The sequence below is a fragment of the Acartia tonsa genome, chromosome 3 (assembly GCF_053477335.1).
Source record: "Acartia tonsa isolate MP-2025a chromosome 3, ASM5347733v1, whole genome shotgun sequence".
NCBI lineage: Eukaryota > Metazoa > Arthropoda > Copepoda > Calanoida > Acartiidae > Acartia > Acartia tonsa.
The window spans coordinates 56,013,859-56,034,840 of record NC_137262.1 but is presented as its reverse complement, the minus strand read 5'-3'; the positions used below and the strand labels follow the sequence as shown (position 1 = coordinate 56,034,840).

General features: G+C 32.3%; 1 protein-coding gene and 1 long non-coding RNA gene across 2 annotated transcripts in view; one reads left to right on the top strand and one right to left on the bottom strand.

Annotated features, from left to right (window-relative positions):
• GlcT (ceramide glucosyltransferase) overlaps positions 1-20,982 on the bottom strand; it is a 144,743-nt gene that overhangs the window by 17,827 nt on the left and 105,934 nt on the right. The window contains exon 11 of the mRNA XM_080154608.1: positions 14,607-14,698. Coding sequence (XP_080010734.1) covers positions 14,607-14,698 — 92 coding nt within the window. The remainder of the gene's footprint in view (positions 1-14,606; positions 14,699-20,982) is intronic.
• Positions 327-2,476, top strand: LOC145314616 (uncharacterized). The gene is made up of 3 exons (XR_013877818.1): positions 327-369; positions 1,091-1,150; positions 1,911-2,476. It is a non-coding gene; the product is annotated as an uncharacterized LOC145314616 (long non-coding RNA).

Sequence of the window (20,982 nt, the reverse complement as noted above, 5' to 3'; positions counted from 1 at the left end):
ATTTTCCCAATCTTTTGATAGGGAATTGGTCCATTCGATAACTTTATCGTTTCTGTGTTCGTCTAGGGTACAAGAATTTTTCGCATAGGATGGGAAATAGGCCCTATAATAATTGGAGAAGCCCAGGAAACGCTGGAGTTCCTTGCCTGTCCTGGGCCTGCTCCAATTTTTAATTTGTTCTAAATATGCGGGGTTCATTTTAAGTCCTTGGGAACTGACTATATGACCTAAATATGTACATTCGGATGTGAAGAATTTACATTTGGCTAGATTTAACTTAAGTTTTGCTATTTTTAGGACTCCGAAGAGTTTTCTGAGATGCTTCAGATGTTCCTCAACATTTTTTGAGAATATAATAAGATCATCAAGGTAAGAAATTATAAATTCGTATAAGCCAGGGATAAGGGTTAGGACTCTGTCCATCAAATGGCAGAAAACACTTGGCGCGTTACACAGTCCGAACGGCAGTTTCTTGAAAAGATACTGCCTGTTAAGGGCTGTGAACGCTGTCAAGTGTTTACTTTCCTCCGAAATGGCTAGCGCATGGAATGCGCTAGTCAAGTCGAGGGTGGTAAATACACTGCCAGTGCCTAATTTTTCTAAATTACTAGAAATCAGGGGAAGGGGCCAATTAATTTTTCGTGTTACACTATTAAGCGCACGAAAATCGATAACGAACCTAAGCTTGCCTTCCCCCCCAGCCGTTGGTTTTTTCTTTACCGCAAAGATTGGGGAGGACCACTCGCTGTAGCCCTCCTCAATGACGCCCCCCCTTAGCCAATTTTCAATTTGTTCTTTTAATTTGGCTTCATATAATGGGTTTAATTGAATGTTTCTAGCCTTAATAGGTTTAGCCCCGGGGATCAAGTCTATTTTATACTGTAAGAGATCGCAGTTACCGATATCGGCATCGTCAACCGAAAATATATCGAAATGATCAAGGCATAGTTTTACTACCTTTTCCTTCATCCCTGGGTTATTTTTGATAAGATCACTATTTTCTAAGTCTAGTTTTTCTTTAATGAATTTAATTCTTTTAAGAAGTGTAGTTCCTGACAATTCATTTATTTGATTAATACTTTTATTGCAGGAATTTGGGGAATCTGATTCGAATTCAAAGCAATATCCAACTTTAACGTTATCCAATAAGGTAATATTTTTTCCTGCTAAATTGACAAAATTTACCCAACATTCTCCCTTCTCATTTACATTATAAATACCCTCCATAAGCATTAAGCCGTTATGGCTTGTCATTTTAGAATTATTTGGGGATATATACAGCTTCCTATTTTTCTGATGAATAGGTATTGTTATCACCGTTGTATTCCCACCCGGCAAGAATGTTGTTTTCTTTGCTAATTTTACGCATGCTTTATTTTGTTTTAATGTCCCAGTCCCCCCCTGGTTACTCCAATTTATTCCTGGGATAAGGGAGTTTTGTTCCGTATGAACATTATTTGTAGGAATTAAGGGTATGTTTTTACTTTCTTCAACTATATTAATTGTTGAATTTTCTATGGGGATTTGCTCGCCAGTGGGGAGCTCAAAGGAGAACTTATCTAGTAACAAATTAATTCGATTAACTTTGAAAAATTCATATCCTAGATTTATAATTTTCGACGTCGTTTCAGGGATGTAAAACGTTTCTTCGAATATTTTATCTGACCCATCAAAGCTGAATTTTAAACTAACGTGTCCTATGATATTTACTGGTTTTAAATCTACAGACAGAGCGCTAAGATTGGCGGGGGTGAATGTGATTTTGTTATCATCTAAGATTTCTTTAGAAATAAGGGACCTAAAGTTGTTTCCTGTATCCACTAAAGCGTGTTGCAGGAATTCCCCCCCCACGGGATTAAGAACTTTTAGTTTTGCACAGATAGGCATTATAAAATAAATTATATTTTTAGTCGAAGCCTAAGATGCATATTTTCCAAGATCCCCACCTCAGCGGTTAGACGATGGTAATCCTCACACAGAGACTTCCTGTGTTCCAGGTATAGTTGTCTGTCGAAATTTTTTAAATAATGAAATGTTTTAACAATATGGTTAATTGTTAAAATAATTTTATATAGCTTTCTGGGTTTCATTAAGTTTTTTTTTTTTTTTTTTTTTTTTATCAAGCGCTTTTCAGCTCCAGAAATTTCTCAATAAGCATGAGAATGTTGATAGTTCTAAAGAAACTACTTAACTTTAATACGGGTCCTTATTTATATACTTGGATATATGATAGAAACCTATCGGAATAAAACTGAACTAAAAAGTTTTCGAAAGATTGAAGGGCTACAAAGTAGCTTAAAAATAAGTGTTCAGCTTGCAACTAACAAGACATTAAAAACAGACTGACTTATTTTTTGACTTATATCTGTATTTATACAAAATATAGTGTCATTAGTTAGTATCTGATTCATGATACAAATAATATAAGGTTAGCGCTAAATTATAGCTCAAAAAATTATTAGATATGGCTAATATAATAAAGAGGGTCAATGATGACTGGTTTATTATTCTGATATTGTTAGTATTTATACTTAATTTTTCCACCTATGGGGTAGAACAAGTTTATATATTTACTAGAGTATAATTAATGCTGAAATCAGCTAAAAAAATAGGATGTGGTTTGTAGTAACTGCTTTGATAGTAACTGGCCTTGGTTAATAATGTGCATTCACTTTTATATAGACTTTTTATTCCGCTGGTAATCCTAGCGGAAGCTAATAGAACTAACTTTATTTCATTCTGCTAGTAATCCTAGCGGAAAATAATTCAATCAAAATGTTTTAAGATTTTATTAATCACATTTTAAGTGATTAAAGTTTTTAATTTTTAAATGCTGCTTGATTGCAGCTCAAAAATCAGAGAGTAAATGATAACAACAAAGAACTGAAGGACAACTGAATTAGATTTGGAAATCTGCTCGTATTTATACAGATTTTACTAGTAGACCCACCCCCTTCTTAATCTTATCATTTACTTATACGGACCGCGGTAGCATTCTAGGCGACATCTTTCGGATACATAATAAATTAAATATAGTTCTATTATTGTCACTGTACAAAATGCAATAATATTTATCCATATGGATAAGTTATTATACATAATTGCTGAGATATTTCAGCTACAAAAATCAGAGGCTAAGAGTGAGCAACTCTCAGATAAAATTGATACTGAGGGTTCAACTCAAGAATCATTGTTTATATACAGATAATTCGCTTAAGTTCCCCTAGCGGTTAAAAATTGAACTAGAATGTTTTAGATTCTAATATATATACATTCAAAATATACGATATTTACATTTTAGATAGGTCATGCGATATTAAAAATAAATACTACTAAATAGAAAATAGGTATTCACTTGTTAGCTTCTTGATAAAGACTATTAGATTTTTAAAAAAATGGAAATATTAAGTGCATGTGAAATGCTCCTCAGGTTACTTCCCTATTTCCCCCAATTTCCTGTATCAGCTACATTTGGATAGGGAAAGGAGGGGGAGGAGTTTATTTTGTGTTGCTTAGTCAGACTTAATAACAATAATTTGTTTTATTTTTTCGCGCCAAAGCATTGCTTGGCAAGGGATATTTGATATTAAGGAATTTGCAAGCTTAGCTTGGCATGGGATATTTTGTTTATCTTTCATATCAAAATATGAAACTCATTCAGCAAATTTTTATTTTCTGGGATAGGGACAATTAATATCGCATAAATCCACTTTTACATCTAGTGGACGTGATTTTTAACAATCGCTTGTACATATTTATCTATTTCAGATTCTTCGCTGGCTTCCTGATCCATTTGGTTGATAGTTTTACGCGCATACTGCTCAGGTATTTTATTACTATTACTTGGAGCTTTTCTAGGCGTGAATTTACTCCGTGTTTTACCAAAGCAGGACTCAGGATTTGGGGGCTCCCCAGCTTTCTTTTTGTTGCAATTCTGCACTACATGGCCAGGGATATTACAATGCCAGCATTTAATATTTTTACTCCTCCCATTAAAGGCTCCTATAACGCCCTCGATTTGATCCCAAGCAATAGGATCATCCTCATGATCTACCCAAGAGGGAACCTCGTCAGGTTCTTCGGTTAAGTTTTCCTTATACATTGCCGTGTTAGTGGGGATATTATCTTCGATAATGCTGATTATGGGTTGTTTTTTCGTTTCCGCAGAATTTTTAGGTAGGAACATTTCCATGGCTTGAGAATAGCAAGCCGAAAGGTTTTCCTTGCTAATATGGCCAGACCCATCCCAGTTAACGTATCTTTGTCCGAGATTAATAAGTTTATTTAAGTAAGCGTTGTAATCGTCCAAAAATTGCATACTCTCAACGTAATTGGCCATGTCCATGGCAAGGTTGGTATACAGCAGATTTTTGCTAACGTTAAGATAGAATTCTTTCCACTTCTTTTTAGGTATGAGGCCAGGATTCATGAGTTTGAACACCCTAAGTTTGTTTTCAAAATAGGTGTCAAGGGGTTGATTAGTCTCCTGTTTTAGGTTGTAGAAGTACTGAGAGGCTACTTCTGGATCCGAGAAAGGAGTGACCAGCCTCCTAATCATCAGGTAATAACTTAAAGCAGATAAGGCCTGATTTCTTTCAGGCGTAATTAAGTCTCCTAATCGTTCCCCTCTAGAGTCATAAATTCGCTGGTATAAAATATCCTTAAAAAGAATTGGGTCACAGATTCTGTATGTCTTTGCAACCCTCCACATATTAGAAAAGAAATTATCAAAGTCGGCCCTACCGTCCCACCTAGGGGCATCCCTCGCAAAATCGGAATCCCATTTTTGTCCCTTAATAAAGCATTCTTTAATAAAGTCATCGTCGGCGGCGCTAGTTGTTGCCGTTGCGGCTGTGCCTGTGTTTGGCGTATTTCTTGTAGAGGGTCTTGTTGCTACATTGGGTGCAGACCTTGTAGGTCTACGGAGGGGTTCTAACGACTTAATCCTATCAGGGATAAAGGGAATCCTTTCTAATAAGGTTTTTTCATATTCCGTTAGAGAAGTTTCTCTTACATTCATCCAATTGTCATTATCCGCCGGACCTATAAAGCCTACAATTGAATAGGCCATACAACCTGGGGCTGTCATCCTATCCTTGGCGACCCATTCGACCACGTTTATCTTTTGCTGAACCGATATCCGGTCATAAAAAGTGGCATTAATTGAATCATCACCTATGGTGTTAAAATGAGTCATGTTAAGACTTTCGTTTAACGTTTTTTCCGCAAACAATGGGCCAAGATTTCCGTCCGCTGGGAGTTTTGATACTCTACGTTTTAGGTCTAAGATGTCGGTGTCGGCTAATAATCTGCGATGTGATTCCGTGTCCTTAAACCCTGCCCATTTTGTTTCTATTTCGAGCTGCATAATCTCGGATTCTTGTTTTATTAAATCTCTATAATGTGACGAGTATTCGTTTAACTTAACATTTAACGCTTCCGATATGAGTTCTTTGATTTTTTCAGGGGAAAGCGGGTCAGCCTGCTGCTGCTGCTGCGAGGTACCAGGGACGGCCGGAGCCGGCGGAGGCGGCGGATTTTTGATTTTATCATTATCCCCTTTCTTATCGGTCATGGTGTTGGAGTGTAGTGTTCGTTAACACTGATTTGTCTACCACGAAACTTTTTTAAGAACTTGGGAATATCCCTTTCTTCCTGTTTTAAGGAGAAAATATGGAAATGTGTGAAATTAAATACTAGTGTGAAAATAAAAGGCGGGTTCCTTTTTATCTTTATTTGGCAGTTTGCCACGAAATAATTATTAGAAATATTCTGTAACAAATTGTTACTGTAAACTGTTTCCGTGAATAAACTTAGTTATCAGGAAAATATTAATTTCACTTTGCAATCGAAGCTACTTTACAATTTAATTTTGTCTGTACGCTAATTATCTATACCTTCCCCCCTCAAAAATTGAGTGGTAGACAAGACTGCGCCAAAATGACGTATGAGGGGATGTACAGACAGACTGGAATACGAGTATAGAGTAGCTTCGATACAATTAAATATCAATAATATAACAAGGTATTTCTAAAAAATACACATTTATTAAACAATTAAAACTGGTTAGAAATAGGCAGATTAATGGGATTATTATTATAGGATATATTTAATATGATATCAATTAAAGGCTTGGACGTCCTGTTTCTTAGTTAGGTAAGAAACGACGTACTTGAACACGTGGGAAATATAGATACCGCCAGCCTAGACTTATAGGCTTGTATCTAACCGAATGCAGACGGGAGGAAGCGTATTCACTCTTTGGCCTGCAACAATCAACTAACTCTCAACACAGCAGGATGGAGTATAGTGGCGGTTACAAGTGGAGGTCTGACTCAGCCAGAGAAGTATAGGAATGTGAACAGGGATGGGGATACATAAACTTGGATGGTGAATACCACAGCACAAATTAGAAAACTTTATCTAGACCCAGGGATTTAAATGATAAAACAATTACCAATAAGTTGGCATGTTTCCCCAATAATGATGCACAAAATAACCCCTTTCGTAGATTATAATTACTGGTTGAAACGTTTGGACACTCGACTTAATGAAACAACCAGTTAAAATACAAATAAAGTCCCTAAAGTTGTTGAGCCAATTAATAAGAAAACTTATTACAATAATACTTTTGGGACTAGTGGTATAAACAGCCCAATGTCCCCTCCCTCCCTGCTCTAGACCAGTGTCCTGCAGGGGGCTCAACAAACTTTTTATTTGATACTTGAATACTTTTCTATACTAAACTATTTACACTACATATCACATATTGATGCTTTCATATACTTGATTTGCCCAAGTTTACAAGATAGCGGAGATGAGATTAATTTACACTTGATCCTTACACTTAAAACTTTGTACAGCTTTTGTTTTATAGAAATAGTGTTTGCAAGATGCAATCTAGGGCAAAACAAGGTGTTGTTGTTAAGTAAAGACAAATTTAATCATCTTAATAAATGTTTTCAAATAAAATTGGTTGTTGGGCTTAAGTCAAATACTCTTATTAAGTCACTATTCCTTAATGAATTACACAAAAAATGACCTTCTTTCATGTGATAGTTTTGTTTCAGGTTAAAATGGACCTAGTGTAAGAATTTTTTGATAGTGAACTTCACTTATTGCTATTTTATTATATATATCTGGTTTAAATCTTGTTCTACGTACTTGCAGTACGCCATACATAAATTCCAAATGGATTATTTTGAGGTATGGAATTTATTAGAAGTAAAAAGCATATTTCATGTGATTGCCAGTATATCTTGACCTGCATGGCATACCATGAAATTGCAGCAAACTAAATGTAATGTATAATGTACAGAGTGTGTAATGTAGTACATCTGCAATAAAAGGTTGCATACCAGAGAGAGAGGGATCAATGGGCTGTTTATTTCACTAGTCCCCAAAGTTTTATATTACGTTTTCTTATTTGTTGACAAAATAACTTTAGGGACTTTTATTGAATCTTGATTGGTTGGTTTATTAAGTTCATTTGTTTCAACCACTAATTTTAATCTACAGAAAGTTTTTTTTGTGTATCATCATTGGCGTGTACATCAATTTATTGGCCATTGTCCTATCCCTTTAGATACATGGGTTTTACACACACACACAACATTAGTATATAAAAATAATGTGGGAAAGTGAGAAGATGATGAGGTAATTCTCTTTAACCTACCCCCCCCCCTCCCCCCAATGCAGGGGTGGGTGGTGATCCTCCCCACTTTGTGGGTGTACGTGTATATCCATGTTGCATGCATGTATTCAACAGGCCATGCAATTTAATATGCAATAATATGCACTGTAATATTATGCACTGCTAAATGTGTAATATTCAATTTACAAGACTTTAAAATTTCAGAGTGCAAGATATGATTTCATATTTCTAGACTTTTCAAGAAATATCCCATGAGAAGTTTATAAATAAGCAACCATTGATTTTTTTCAAACCACTAACTTCAAGTACTTTTTGTTTCGTTGGTTTATTAAGTTGAGTGTTCAAACATTTTGACCAGTAATTTACATCTTAAGAAGGTAAAAGGTACTTTTTGAGTGTCTTCATTGGGGATATACAAAATTTTTTCGACTATTATCCTTTTAGATCCCTGCAGTCTAAAACTGACCTAAATCTCCAGAATATTCATTTCACATGTTACTTTTCAAATTTTGTCTGTGCAATGAAATAATATCTAATAATGTGAACTGCATTGTGTGTTATATTCTATTCATTTTACTGGCTTCTGCACATTGGGGTATAGTTATCATTTGATTCAATTTGGATTCCAAGAATATAGAGGTTTAGGCATGATTTTGAATGGCTCTAGAATGCTAAGAATACAGGAAATAAGTAATCTTAAAATACTATATATATAGGGTTGAATTTCTTGTAAGATGTTCTAAAATTATCTATTATGAATACATATTACTGTTCTTTGATAAAAATTGTTGTAATGTGTTAAAGATTTTCGTTGTTATTGATTTGGTACGTACTATGATTTTAAACCAAATATTTGCAGTTGGAATAAGATGATTTCTGGATTATTTATTTGAAAGAATATCACAAAAATAAGATCCTAATCATACCAGAATATTTCTGGATATTACTAGGGAGGGAGGAGACATTGGGCTGTTTATTACACTAGTCCCAAAAGTTTAATAATAACATTTTCTTATATGCTGGCTTAACAACATCGGGGACTTTTATTGAATTTTTATTGGTTTGAGTGTCAAAACGTTTCAACCAATAATTTCAATCTGCAAAAGGGATAATTTTGTGTATTATCTTTGGGGATGTACATCAATTTATCGTCTATTGTCTTACCCCTTTAGAACCCTGAGATATAACTGTATAAAAAAAAACTAAATTCTTAGCATCAGTCCTCAATTTCATGATTTATCACTATTTGAAAAAGAAAACATTCCTTTAGAAAGGTCATCATTTGACATATAAAATAAAAGATTTCAATTTAAGAGGCAGTTTTAAGTAGATTTAAAAGAGAAGTTTTTAGAAATATTATCAAAAAGTTTTAAAATCAAATATAAATTAAAAAAAAATAAAGTTATTACATTCAAATTCACAATGAAGACCCAATTATTTTTAAAAATTGTTTTGTAAACATGCAATGTAAACAAAACAATAAATAAAATAGGTACCTATGTTTAATCTGAGTTAAGTAAAGAATGTTAAAAAAATAAAGGAAAATTATAGCTAAACATATTAATAAAACAAGTTAGGTAATATTCATTTTCTTTGTATGAAATCGTTAATCTCAACTTTTTTTAAAGAATGCCTTTTCCTGTTCTGTTAGGACAACCCCCCCCCCCCCCAGATTTATATAATTAATAATGATACATTACATGTAATATAAATTTCCTAGCTCAGCTCTCTAGAGAAATATATGGGTCAGATGTAAGATTTATTTCAAATGGTAGGGGAAAAATAATATAAATTCAATTGAAGCAATTTTCAGTAGAATTTATCTAAATCTACAAATGGTTCTAATACTATTAATCCCCCCCCCCCCCCCCCCCTACTTACCTACAATTAAATCTTGTTTCAACAACATATTCAAATATCAAAGATGACAAAATCATGAATGGCTAAACGAAGAAAGTAAGTTATATGCAAAAAAAAAGCATAATAAAAAACCACGAAACCTTCGTTGAAAAAAATATGATTGTCTTTTTAAGCATGAACGACAGAAAGATAGACAAAGTAAATTTTAATCAGGGAATCATCACAAAAAAATTCAACTATTAATCTTAAATAGCAGCCAATAAAATCACATCTCCACATGGATTTACGGACGGGCAAGCAACATCAATTATAGCATATTTACATATTATTTCTACATAATAAACCAGGGCTCGGCAGCCGCCTGAAAGCCTCAGGGAAATCAACCTTTTACAAATTTTTCAGCTGAAAGTTTAAAACTGAACTAAATATGTCAATTCCTCTTTTTTAAAAAATTCAAAACATTCAAACGAGTTTAAATTTAAGGCCTGTCCGCGGCTAACGCGCGGCTGCCGAGCCTTATGATAAACTATCCAGCAATCTGACATGATGCACAGATGCAATTAATCTTATGCCAGTGCATGCTCATAAATATTAAATGCTTCTCTTAACACCCTTCCACTTATTATAAGAAGATTGTATTTATATTAAATGAAGCTTTAATAAAGATAACTATAAGAAAATAAACATATATGTTTTATAAGATTTTAAGGTACATAAGTTCACAATTAATCAAGACAAAAAAATGTCAATGAAAGATGAACTATCTACTTCTATATCCTATAATTCTACAAATTTTATTTTTACATATATTTTTAAATAACAGTGAAAAAATGTAGGGAAGGAGGGGACATTCGGCTGATTTTTACCCTAGTCCCCAAAGTTTTATAACAACGGCTTCTTATTCGTCGGCTTAACAACTTTGGGAAATTTTATTGAATTTTGATTGGTTGGTTCATCAAATTCATTGTCTACGTTTGAACATCTAATTGTAATCTACATAAGGGGATAATTTTGTGCACAATCATTGGGGATGTACATCAATTTATCAGAAGCTATCTTATCCATTGCATCCATAGAAAAAATGATTTCTTTATAACTCTAGAAATTGAAGACCTTATCCTTGATGTAGAAGATTGCAGGAACTTTGTTGTAGTAAGTGCACAAGTTGTATTTAACCGCATGTAACTTCCCATCAAATGGCCATTTCTAATTCCTAAAGAGTTTCATCATTACAGCTGGTTCAGAAATTTTGAATTCTTGCTCCCCCCAAAAAACTATGTTGTCGCATTTAAGTGGATATATTATTACTTGGATGTTACAATAGATTATCATGTACTCTAATAAAGTTATACTCGCAGCTGGCTAAATAATGATACCCCCTATGCAACCCATTTAACCCATTCCATTTTAGCAACCTAAATTAACGACAATTTTTTCCCTGTCATAATATCCACCTACATTCTAAATCCATTCTCATTATCGCACGACAAACAATCATTAAGTGAATTCTAATTTGATTTAATTTAGAAATAGGATAAAATTATTGATTAAGAACAAAGTATGAAACAAGCATCTAATAATACTTTCATATTTTGAGTAAAATAATAGAGGGGGAGGGGGTTAAATAGCTGTATGTCCCCACCCGACCACCCAGTGCCGACTATCCTTGAAAATCAACCTTTAGCATCAGAAAATTAACACAGCCAAGTTGCTACAAAAGAGCAGAAAGCAATTTGCTAGCAGACAAAAAAAGTCCCCAATAGGGGGATAAAGGTAGTTGTCTGGTTATACATCTATATTTATAGATTTATTCTCCCATTATTATTAACTGTTCTCTGCATGAACACTTGTTAAATGTCCAGGGCTGGAAAAGTTGAATTTGCAATTACGTTTGCAGATTAGGTGGGTAATTCTTAAAACAAGGAAAATCTTGTTCATAATATTTTTAAGATGGATTTTAGTAACAAGCTCTCTTTAAAAAATTTAGCACAAATTTGATTGTTCGATTAGTGTTTGAACCTTAGTCGTTATGGAGTTGGTGGAGACACTTTAGTATAGCTACTAGAGCCAGCTCAAGCTCCAAGTTCAAGCACATTATGACTTAACCTGCTATGTTAAATAAGGTTGATTGTCTGCTTTTTCTATGTGTAATGTCTACATTTTGAGTCATAAATTAGTTAATTGTTGAAAAGATCTTAAAAGTTTACTTTAAGGTAAAAACATAGATAACAATATCCAAAAGAAGCGCAGCACAAAAATCATAGACTAACAAACAAACAAAGTTAGTTACATTACAGATTTTTGGTAATCATGGAAAGAGTAGGAGAAGAAAAAGAAATGATGATTAAAATCACGAAACTTTTTATAAATATAATTTTTAAAAGCGAAGCTTTTCTATAATTAGGGTCGGTCCGTACGTCCGTCCGTAACGGATAGTTTTTTTCGTTAATTTATGCATGTTAGGATTGACATATCGATTTCAAACTTTGCATGGTGATTCCTGTAGTAATTAGGTACGGTTTAGAAAGCGTAGCAACTCTAAAATCATTACCAGAATGTCCGTACGTCCAAAGTACAATATTATAAGCGAAGCAACTCTATAATCAAGTTCTAAAAATGTAAGTATGTCCATAAACATTATTCAGTTTTCCAACAAATTTACTTACAAATTTGCTTCGACTCTTATTCATTTATATTCTGATTATTCAGTTCTGACACTATTAATGTCCGTTTGTCCTACCGTTTCAATGCTTCACTTTTATGGATGTTATCATCCTTTTTATCGTATCATAGCTGGCAGACCGATGGACGACAAATGCTCTACTCTTTGGTATAGGGAATCTCAATAAAAAAAAATTTAATCGTCCATCTTTAATAGCAGCCGAGAAATTCACAATTATTCCATATTGTTTCTTATGGTCATTTATAGTAGATTAGATAATAAACATTAAGGCAGTGTTATAGAAGGCAATACAGCCGTTATCATAACAGATTTCTTTAATATGTGGCTTTGTTACTAAAAAAAATGTATAATAACTGTCAAAAGTTTAATCTTGAATATAAAAAATGTACTCAAAATGTAACGTTTATGTAAATAGTTTGTATAGAAAGTAATATATTTGATATTAATAGAATAATTTAATAATAAATGATCAATGATTCTTACTCAATGTCTGTCAGTATAAAAGTCATGGATCTAAAGGGATAAGACAATGGCCGATAAAATGAAGTCCATCCCCAATGATGATACACAAATTACCCCTTCTGTTAGTGGTTGAAGCGTTGAAAGGCTTTATAAAAGGATTGAAAGAAAGTAAGAAACCATACCTATTGATTTACAGATTAAAATGTTGTAAGATTTTTAAAGCTTTAATAATTTACCTAAAGATTCTTTAAATCAATTTCAAACTTTTACCACTTTCTAAAACCCTAAACAGTTTATTTTACAGATTGTAAAAATCCACGAAACTACAAATTAGTTATGAGAATCCGGATCCGGAATCCGCCCAATTTTCGGCCAATTTTGGAATCCGAATCCGTATCCGGAATCCGTTTTTTATAGCGGATTTCGGATTTTAAATTGGAAGGCTAAAATCACCGTCTTGATTTTTTTCTTACAACTCCCTCTTTTTGAAGGCAAAGATCACCCCCCCCCCCCACATAAACCACGATTTACCAGCTGATAACACAGAGCTCTCATTGTCAGGCCAGCGATCACGTGATGAGCTATTCAATTTCTACATAACAAATTTTAATAATTACTAATGTGATGTAAATGTTTTAGTTATGCTGGAAGTCAACACTTTAAACAAATCAAGGCTTCAACCAGTAACATAGTGATAAATTAACGAAAAAAGCTATCCCTCTGTGACGGACGGCCTTTTAAAATACTGCTAGAATCCGGAATCCGCCAAAAATAAGAATCCGGAATCCGCAAGAATCCGTCACTTTTTTTGACGGATTCCTTCAGAATCCGGAATCCGAATCCGGCCCAAAAATTCGACGGATTCCCATCCCTACTACAAATAATACAATATTACTTTTAAATTATATAATAGTAATTTAAATTGAAAAAAATATAGCCTAATAAAATGCATTATATCAAGGATGTAAAAATTCATAGAATTGAGTAATCCTATAATACAAAAAGTAGTTAGGATTTTGATAATAACTGAACATTTCAGGGAAGCTTCTCAATGGTCCAGGGATGGCTTTAGTCTAATTTATGTCCTTCTCAAGCCCTTATAATACATGGCCTTTAGATACTAGGGGCACAGCCGCTAGTATAAAATCCAAGATAAGTTTTATAAATGTCTTGAGGGTGGTTTTAAGCTATATATTTTCAACTGACTCCGCATTTCCTTAAGAGCTAGGGGCGAAGCAGCTAGTTGATAAAAATAAAACATTATGTGGGGTGAAGTAATAATTTTTTATCATATAGACCTTACTAAAAGTTTTTTGCAATAAATGACCTGGATGACCAATCCAAGTTTAAACGTTATTATATAAAAGATTCGCACTTAATAATAAAGCTATACAACAATAAAAACTTTATTAGTTTGTATTGTAATTACTGAAAAGATAAGAAAAAAATTTCTGTATATTTTCGCCCAAAATGATCATTATTTTTTGCCTTCTATACATTTAAATTAACAATTTAACATACTTTTATGTAACCTACGTACATATGGACGGTCTAATGGTTTGATTAAAGTAAAAAATAGCCCACTCTTTAAAAAAAGAAGGATGGCTACATCCATAAAAGGAAAGCTCAACAAATTAAACATTAAAAATATCAATATTATGGATATATAATTTTATTAAATATGCTTATAATACTTAACACAGTATTCCTAAATATCCTAGGATTCACCATTTTCAAAATATAGTCCATAAGAAAATCATTAACAAAAAAAATTGATCAAAACCCCAAAACAGCAATATGCTTTAAATAAAAATAAGGACTTTCTGGTGACTATTATGGAGTTGCTATGCCTTCCAGAATTTATTTAACTGTTAAAGGAACCTACCTGCAAAGTTTGAAATCTGTTGAACGATTCTAATCACATAATAACTTTCAATAAATTTTTACCTTGATATTCTGTTTTGAAAGTATGTTATTGATGAATTTCCAGGATTTTGACAGGCTGGCTGGGTAGATATAACTGTATAGTACCCTTGCTCCTAGATAGATAGATAGATATTATTAGGTATACATATGTTTTGACAGGCTGGCTGGGTAGATATAACTGTATAGTACCCTTGCTCCTAGATAGATAGATAGATATATTAATAGGTATATTTTACATTGACATCTAAAGAGTGCAAACATGCGCGAAATAATTTGTAATATGTAAAATTCATATTAATTTTGTTTGTGAGTTAACCTCTTATATTATTAGGTATACATAGAAAGATAACTGGATAGATAGATAGACAGACATAGAGATAGATGGACAGATAATTAGACTAGAAAGTTGTGTAAAAGTGAAATTTTAGATGGACAGAAAAAAACAGGTTGATATATGTATGTAAATTATATTTGTTGATGTTCACACTATCTTTACTTATTAAAAAATACACTGTTAAGTTTTAACTAAAAAAAAACATTCATAATAAAATAGGGGAAAAATAGGATTAAATTTATATCTGAATGTCTTTTTAAGAATAAATTGAAAATAGTGCATGTATAACACAGGGTGCATCAACGAAATTGGACATTTTTTTCAGGATGGGAGGGGACATTGGACAGTAAATAATACTGGTCCCCAAAGTTTCATATATGTTATTACTTTCATTGGCTTAAAACATTGTTTGGTTGGTTTAAATTATCAGTGTCCAAATTTTTCAACCAATAATTTTAATATGCAGAAAGGCTAATCCTGTTTACCATCAAAGGGAGTGTCGTCAATTTATCATCCATTGTCTTGTCTTTGCAAGAAAAAAATTTATGCTTTTAAGCTGAATAATTATCAGTTGATAGGTAGGTAGTTTAATGATAAACTATTGTATTGGTTGAAAAGTTTAGATACTGCTATTTTAAACCAACCATTATATGAAGTATTAAGCCAATGAATGAGCGAAAGTGTTATAAAGTGTAAAACTTTGGATACCAGTATAATTTTGATTTTTTATGACAATTTTATTTTAGCACCCTGTTCAAGTATTCCTCCAATAAGAGGCAAAATATGTAAAATATTGATTTCTCCGTCAGATAAAACTTTGGGTACCAGTAAAATATGTAAAATATTGGTTTCTCCATCAGATAAAACGTTGGGTACCAGTAAAATATGTAAAATATTAGTTTCTCCATCAGATAAAACTTTGGGTACCAGTAAAATATGTAAAATATTGGTTTCTCCGTCAGATAAAACTTTGGGTACCAGTAAAATATGTAAAATATTGGTTTCTCTGTCAGATAAAACTTTGAGTACCAGTAAAATATGTAAAATATTGGTTTCTCCGTCAGATAAAACTTTGGGTACCGGTAAAATATGTAAAATATTGGTTTCTCCTTCAGATAAAACTTTGGGTACCAGTAAAATATGTAAAATATTGGTTTCTCCGTCAGATAAAACTTTAGGTATCATTAAAATATGTAAAATATTGGTTTCTCCTTCAGATAAAACTTTGAGTACCCTGTTCGTATAGCTGCAGGAGAGGCAAAATATGTAAAATATTGGTTTCTCCGTCAGATAAAACTGACAAATCTTCAAGAAATGGAAATATAGAAAGCAGATTTTCACATTGTTAATCTAATAATATGTACCCTAGTACATCAAAATTAAAGTTTATGCACAGATTTTAGATAGGTATCTCGCTAACCATTACACCGATAATATATGGCTAGTTTAGAACCGGTTCTGAGCCGTTATAAAAAAAATCATGTATTGTATCGTATTATAGACAATCTTCCACGAATAATACAAATAAAAATCACAAAACCTATAACAGTTTAGTCGGCTCGAATCTTTGCCCCCTCGAGGCCAACTAAAATTGAATAAATTTCATAATTTTTCAATTTACCATCCACGAAAAACTGCCTATAAAACGTTGCTATAAATAACAGTAAAGCCTCTAATTTGACTTTTCTTCCATAATTTACATTATGTACACATATGTAAAGTTTTCCTATGTCGATTAAAAAGCAAGCTACATAAATTATAGAATCTAGAGTAACCGCTTACAAAATTCAAATAGAGTATATTTATCCTATTACATAAAGTAGTAAGCGTTTTTTGTCTGTCCCGAAGGATCTCGCTAACTGCTGAACCGATATTGTTCTCCTTTACAGTGAAGCTTCTTATATGTCCTGGGAAGGTTTTAAACAATTTTTGGGAAGGGTGACTTTACCCTCTATCCCCCCCAAAAAAATATTTTTTTACTCTTTTTAAACTCAATTATAAAATAAGATAAGGTCGACTTATCCCCCATCATACCTAAAGTGCCCCTAGACGCTTCTAGGGTCGTAGCCGCTAGTATTTTATATAGACAAGGAGGACAATATCCATAAGTGTAAAAATATAATATCTGTAATAGTTATTTATCGTATCGTATTATAGACAGGTATCCGCGGGTATTAAAATAAAAAATATTTTAGAACCAGTTTTGTTAACCTCCGCCGTAAACTGGTATTCATTTTATAATTTTGTTTTAATATTAGTGGAAAATTGTTTATAAAACGATGTTTTTCAGTATGGCTGAGAACCGTTTCTTATCCAGCGGATATTAATCGGTTTCAGACCATAAAAAAATATTTAAAAAAAAATTATTTCTGTGAATAAGTTTACTGTTCTGTAGAATTACAAATTAATTAAATTTCCTACTGAAATTACTACTTAGTTCTAAATTTAGTAAGATGCAAGGCTGAGGACAAATACTAGTATGTGAATTATAAAGTAGCTTCGCTACTTCAATATATCTGCAATGCCAGTACTTAACTTTTCAAAGTCAAAACTAAAAGTCCTAAAAATATTTAATTACTTAATTGATCTCTTTGAATATTTCAAGAAGGGAGAGGAAAATGGAAGATAAGTTATTTTTCTATTAATACATGTATAATCCAGATAATTATCTGGCTCAAGTGTTGGGGATCTATTTCGTCTGCTAGCAAATTGCTTTCTGCTCTTATGTAGCGACTTGGCTGTGTTAATATTTCCAAATCTATTGGCTTATACTAAAAAAAACAATTGAAAGTCGACACAGGTTCCCCACCCCGAGGGTAGAGTTACATATAAATCGTGTCCCCTATTATTCTTTTACTTTAATCTTCTATTGATTTTATTTTTATTTTCTACTAACAGAAAATGACTCTACCTTTTTAAGCTGATAATCAATGAGAATGGGATGTAGATTATTGTAATTCCCATTGTCCACTCCCTCCCTGTGTATAATAGACTATATTCTTAATTATATATCAGGAATCTTAAAGGATATTGGATAGATAAATTTATGTACCCCTCAATTGTGGAAAACAAAATTACCCCATTATGTATTCATGGAAAAGTTTGGGTACAGTTATTTGTAAGATTTAAGCCAACGAATGGAAGAACGATTGTTAAAATTTTTGGGACAGTCCAATATTCTCCATATCCCAGATAAAATATGCAGGCAATGGGCTGTTTATTACACTAGTCCCCAAAGTTATTCGTTATTAACAACTTTGGGGACTTATAATGAATTTTGATTGGTTGGTTTATTAAGTTGAGTATTCCAACGTTTCAACCTCTAATTTTGATCTACAGAAAGGACAATTTTGTGAGTCATAATTGGGTATGTACATCAATTTATCGGCCATTGTCTTATCCCTTTAGATCCTTGTTAAATATGCAACTATTATCGTATTTACAATATCGATATCAGACGCAACATGATTTAGATAATATTAATCATTTATTCTCAATGTAGGTTCAGGGATAAGACAATGGCCGATAAATTAATGTAGAAACCTATCACTTCTGTAGAATTAGAGGTTGAAACATTAGGCCACTCAACTAAATAAGCTAACAAATCAAAATATAATAAATGTCCATGTCCAAGTTTGTTAAACCAACGAATAAGAAAACTTCATTATAAGACTTTGGAGACTAGTGTAATAAACAATAAACAGCCCAATGTCCCCTCCCTTTCTGATATAGATTGCCATAAATAAAATGCTTTACTATAAAGTAGTAAGTTTTTTTTTGTCTCTATCGCCGACTTCGAAGAAACTTTACATAGGTCTTGATCAGGTTATTAGGCCTCCCTCTTCTACTAGATCGACGAACGGACTGACGAAAAGATGTACAGCTGTGCTGCTCTATAATATAATGTTTATTGTTGTTCCCTATTCTAATACTATAGTGATATAGATATGAATATGTGGAAAATCCCTTCATTAGGGGATCAACAACCAAAATCCCTATTTTTTTATCATATAAGTAATTTTGTGAGAAATGTGAAATGTCTCCTGCCCCCTTCCTCTGAATTATTACAAGGTTCATGAAAAGGTTAGATGTAAAGTAGATTGAAAAAGGGGAGGGGGAATTGGTTGGTCCAGTAGCAATATAAGTGAGTATATACTATATTTATTATATGTTAATGATGTCTCGTCTGACCTCTTTCCTATTATTCTATTATTAACAGGAACTCAAGGGACATGGGAATAATATTTGTTGAAAACATATATAATAATAAATTCATTGTTGTTATATAAATTCTGTATGAAATATTTGCCCTTTTAACAATTATAAATCTATCTCAACCAATTAGTAGTAATAAATAGGGAACTACTGCTGCATTTTAACGAAATATATTTCAAAGAAAAAAATCTTAATTATCAATCGCATCTCTTAGTGAATTGAATCAAGCAAATTTTGCTTGGCCAGTTAAGAATAAAATATTTTATTTTTATGATTTTCAGGACCAAATCAAACTAAACAGCTAGGAAGAAATGTTTGCTTCCAAAAGATAAAACTCAATATTATAGTATATTTTAAAGAACTTATGAAAAAGAAAGAATTGAAAAATATTCAATGCCTTATAATTAAGAAACTTAAACTGGCTGAATGACAACACAATTATTGATTAACATACCCAAAGACAGACAGACAAACATCTATTGTAGATTATCTTTGCTGATACAAAATTTTGGAATCAAGGTTTTGACCTAGATGAGTTGGCTTTGCATTTACTTTTTCCAGGAACATAATTATTCAAATTCAAAGAATAGTTTTCAAAGGACAGTCAAAATTTTATAAATATCAAATTATATAAAGTAGTAAAGGTTTTTATCTGAAGCTTAATATCACAATAACCACAAAACAGATTCGGTTCTCCATTTCAAGTAAGCTTCCCATATTTCACAAGAATGTTTTATCCTAATAAAGTAGTATTGTTTTATTTGTCCGTTAAGATCTCGCTAACTAATGCAAAGAATTAGTTCTTAATTTTAGGAAAGCTTCACATAGGTACCAAAATGTATTTAGGTTATTTTCTAAAAATTATGATTTTTATTGAAATATTCATGATTATTCAGTATGGTAGAGAACAGGTTCTAATCCAGCAGATATTAATCGATTTCAATGTTATACTGGAAAATCTTTTCTAATAAGAATAAAGATAAGAAATGGACTGTCCTTTAAACCATCAAGGTTTTACAATTCATAGAACAAAATATCAGAATGAATTTGATTTATAAACTTAATTTTTGTTTTAAATAAAACTTAACAATACTCTTTATAAATGTCTAGAAAACAAGTGTTAGTGTAAAATATAATTATATTTGTTACTCCCCCGAGTAATAAAAAAAGAATAAAAAAACAAGGATAAAATGTTTCCATAATCATATCAAGAATTTTATTTGTCCAAGTGTCCAAAACAGCTACAAGCAACAAACATTGCTATAAAATGACAGTAGGCAATATTTGAAAGGTATTGTCAATAAATCCCTAAAACGCTAAATACGTGTTAGTGTAAGAGACTAAGGAAAGGACAACTTTTATAGAATCTAAAAAGGAGAAGGTAACAATGGATATAATATTGCTTGGATCTTACACCAGATTTTCATATCTATAATACAAAGTAGAATAATGTCTGTCTGTCCGTCCGCCCGTCCGTCTGAAACTTAAGATCTCGGTAACCACTGAACTGATTGGATTCTACTCTTCAGGGTATATACCTATTGGTCCTGTGGTGGTTTTAAGCTAGTTTCTTGGGGGGGTGGGACACCCCTAACCCCCCAAAAATGAAAATTTCCCCCCCCAAAAATTTTTTTTTTAAATTTTGTTTCCTAATTTTAATGTTTTTTTATATATTTTTATATTTTTTTTTTATATTTTTAACTATTTTTCTTTTTTTTAAATTTCTGTTCTTCTTTTAAACTTTGTTTTATTAAATTCAAAAAGATTGTGAAACCTTCCTTCTCCTGTAGGGGCGAAGCCCCAAAAAGGCTAATGGCAAAGAAATTTCAAAAAACATTAAAAAAAGAA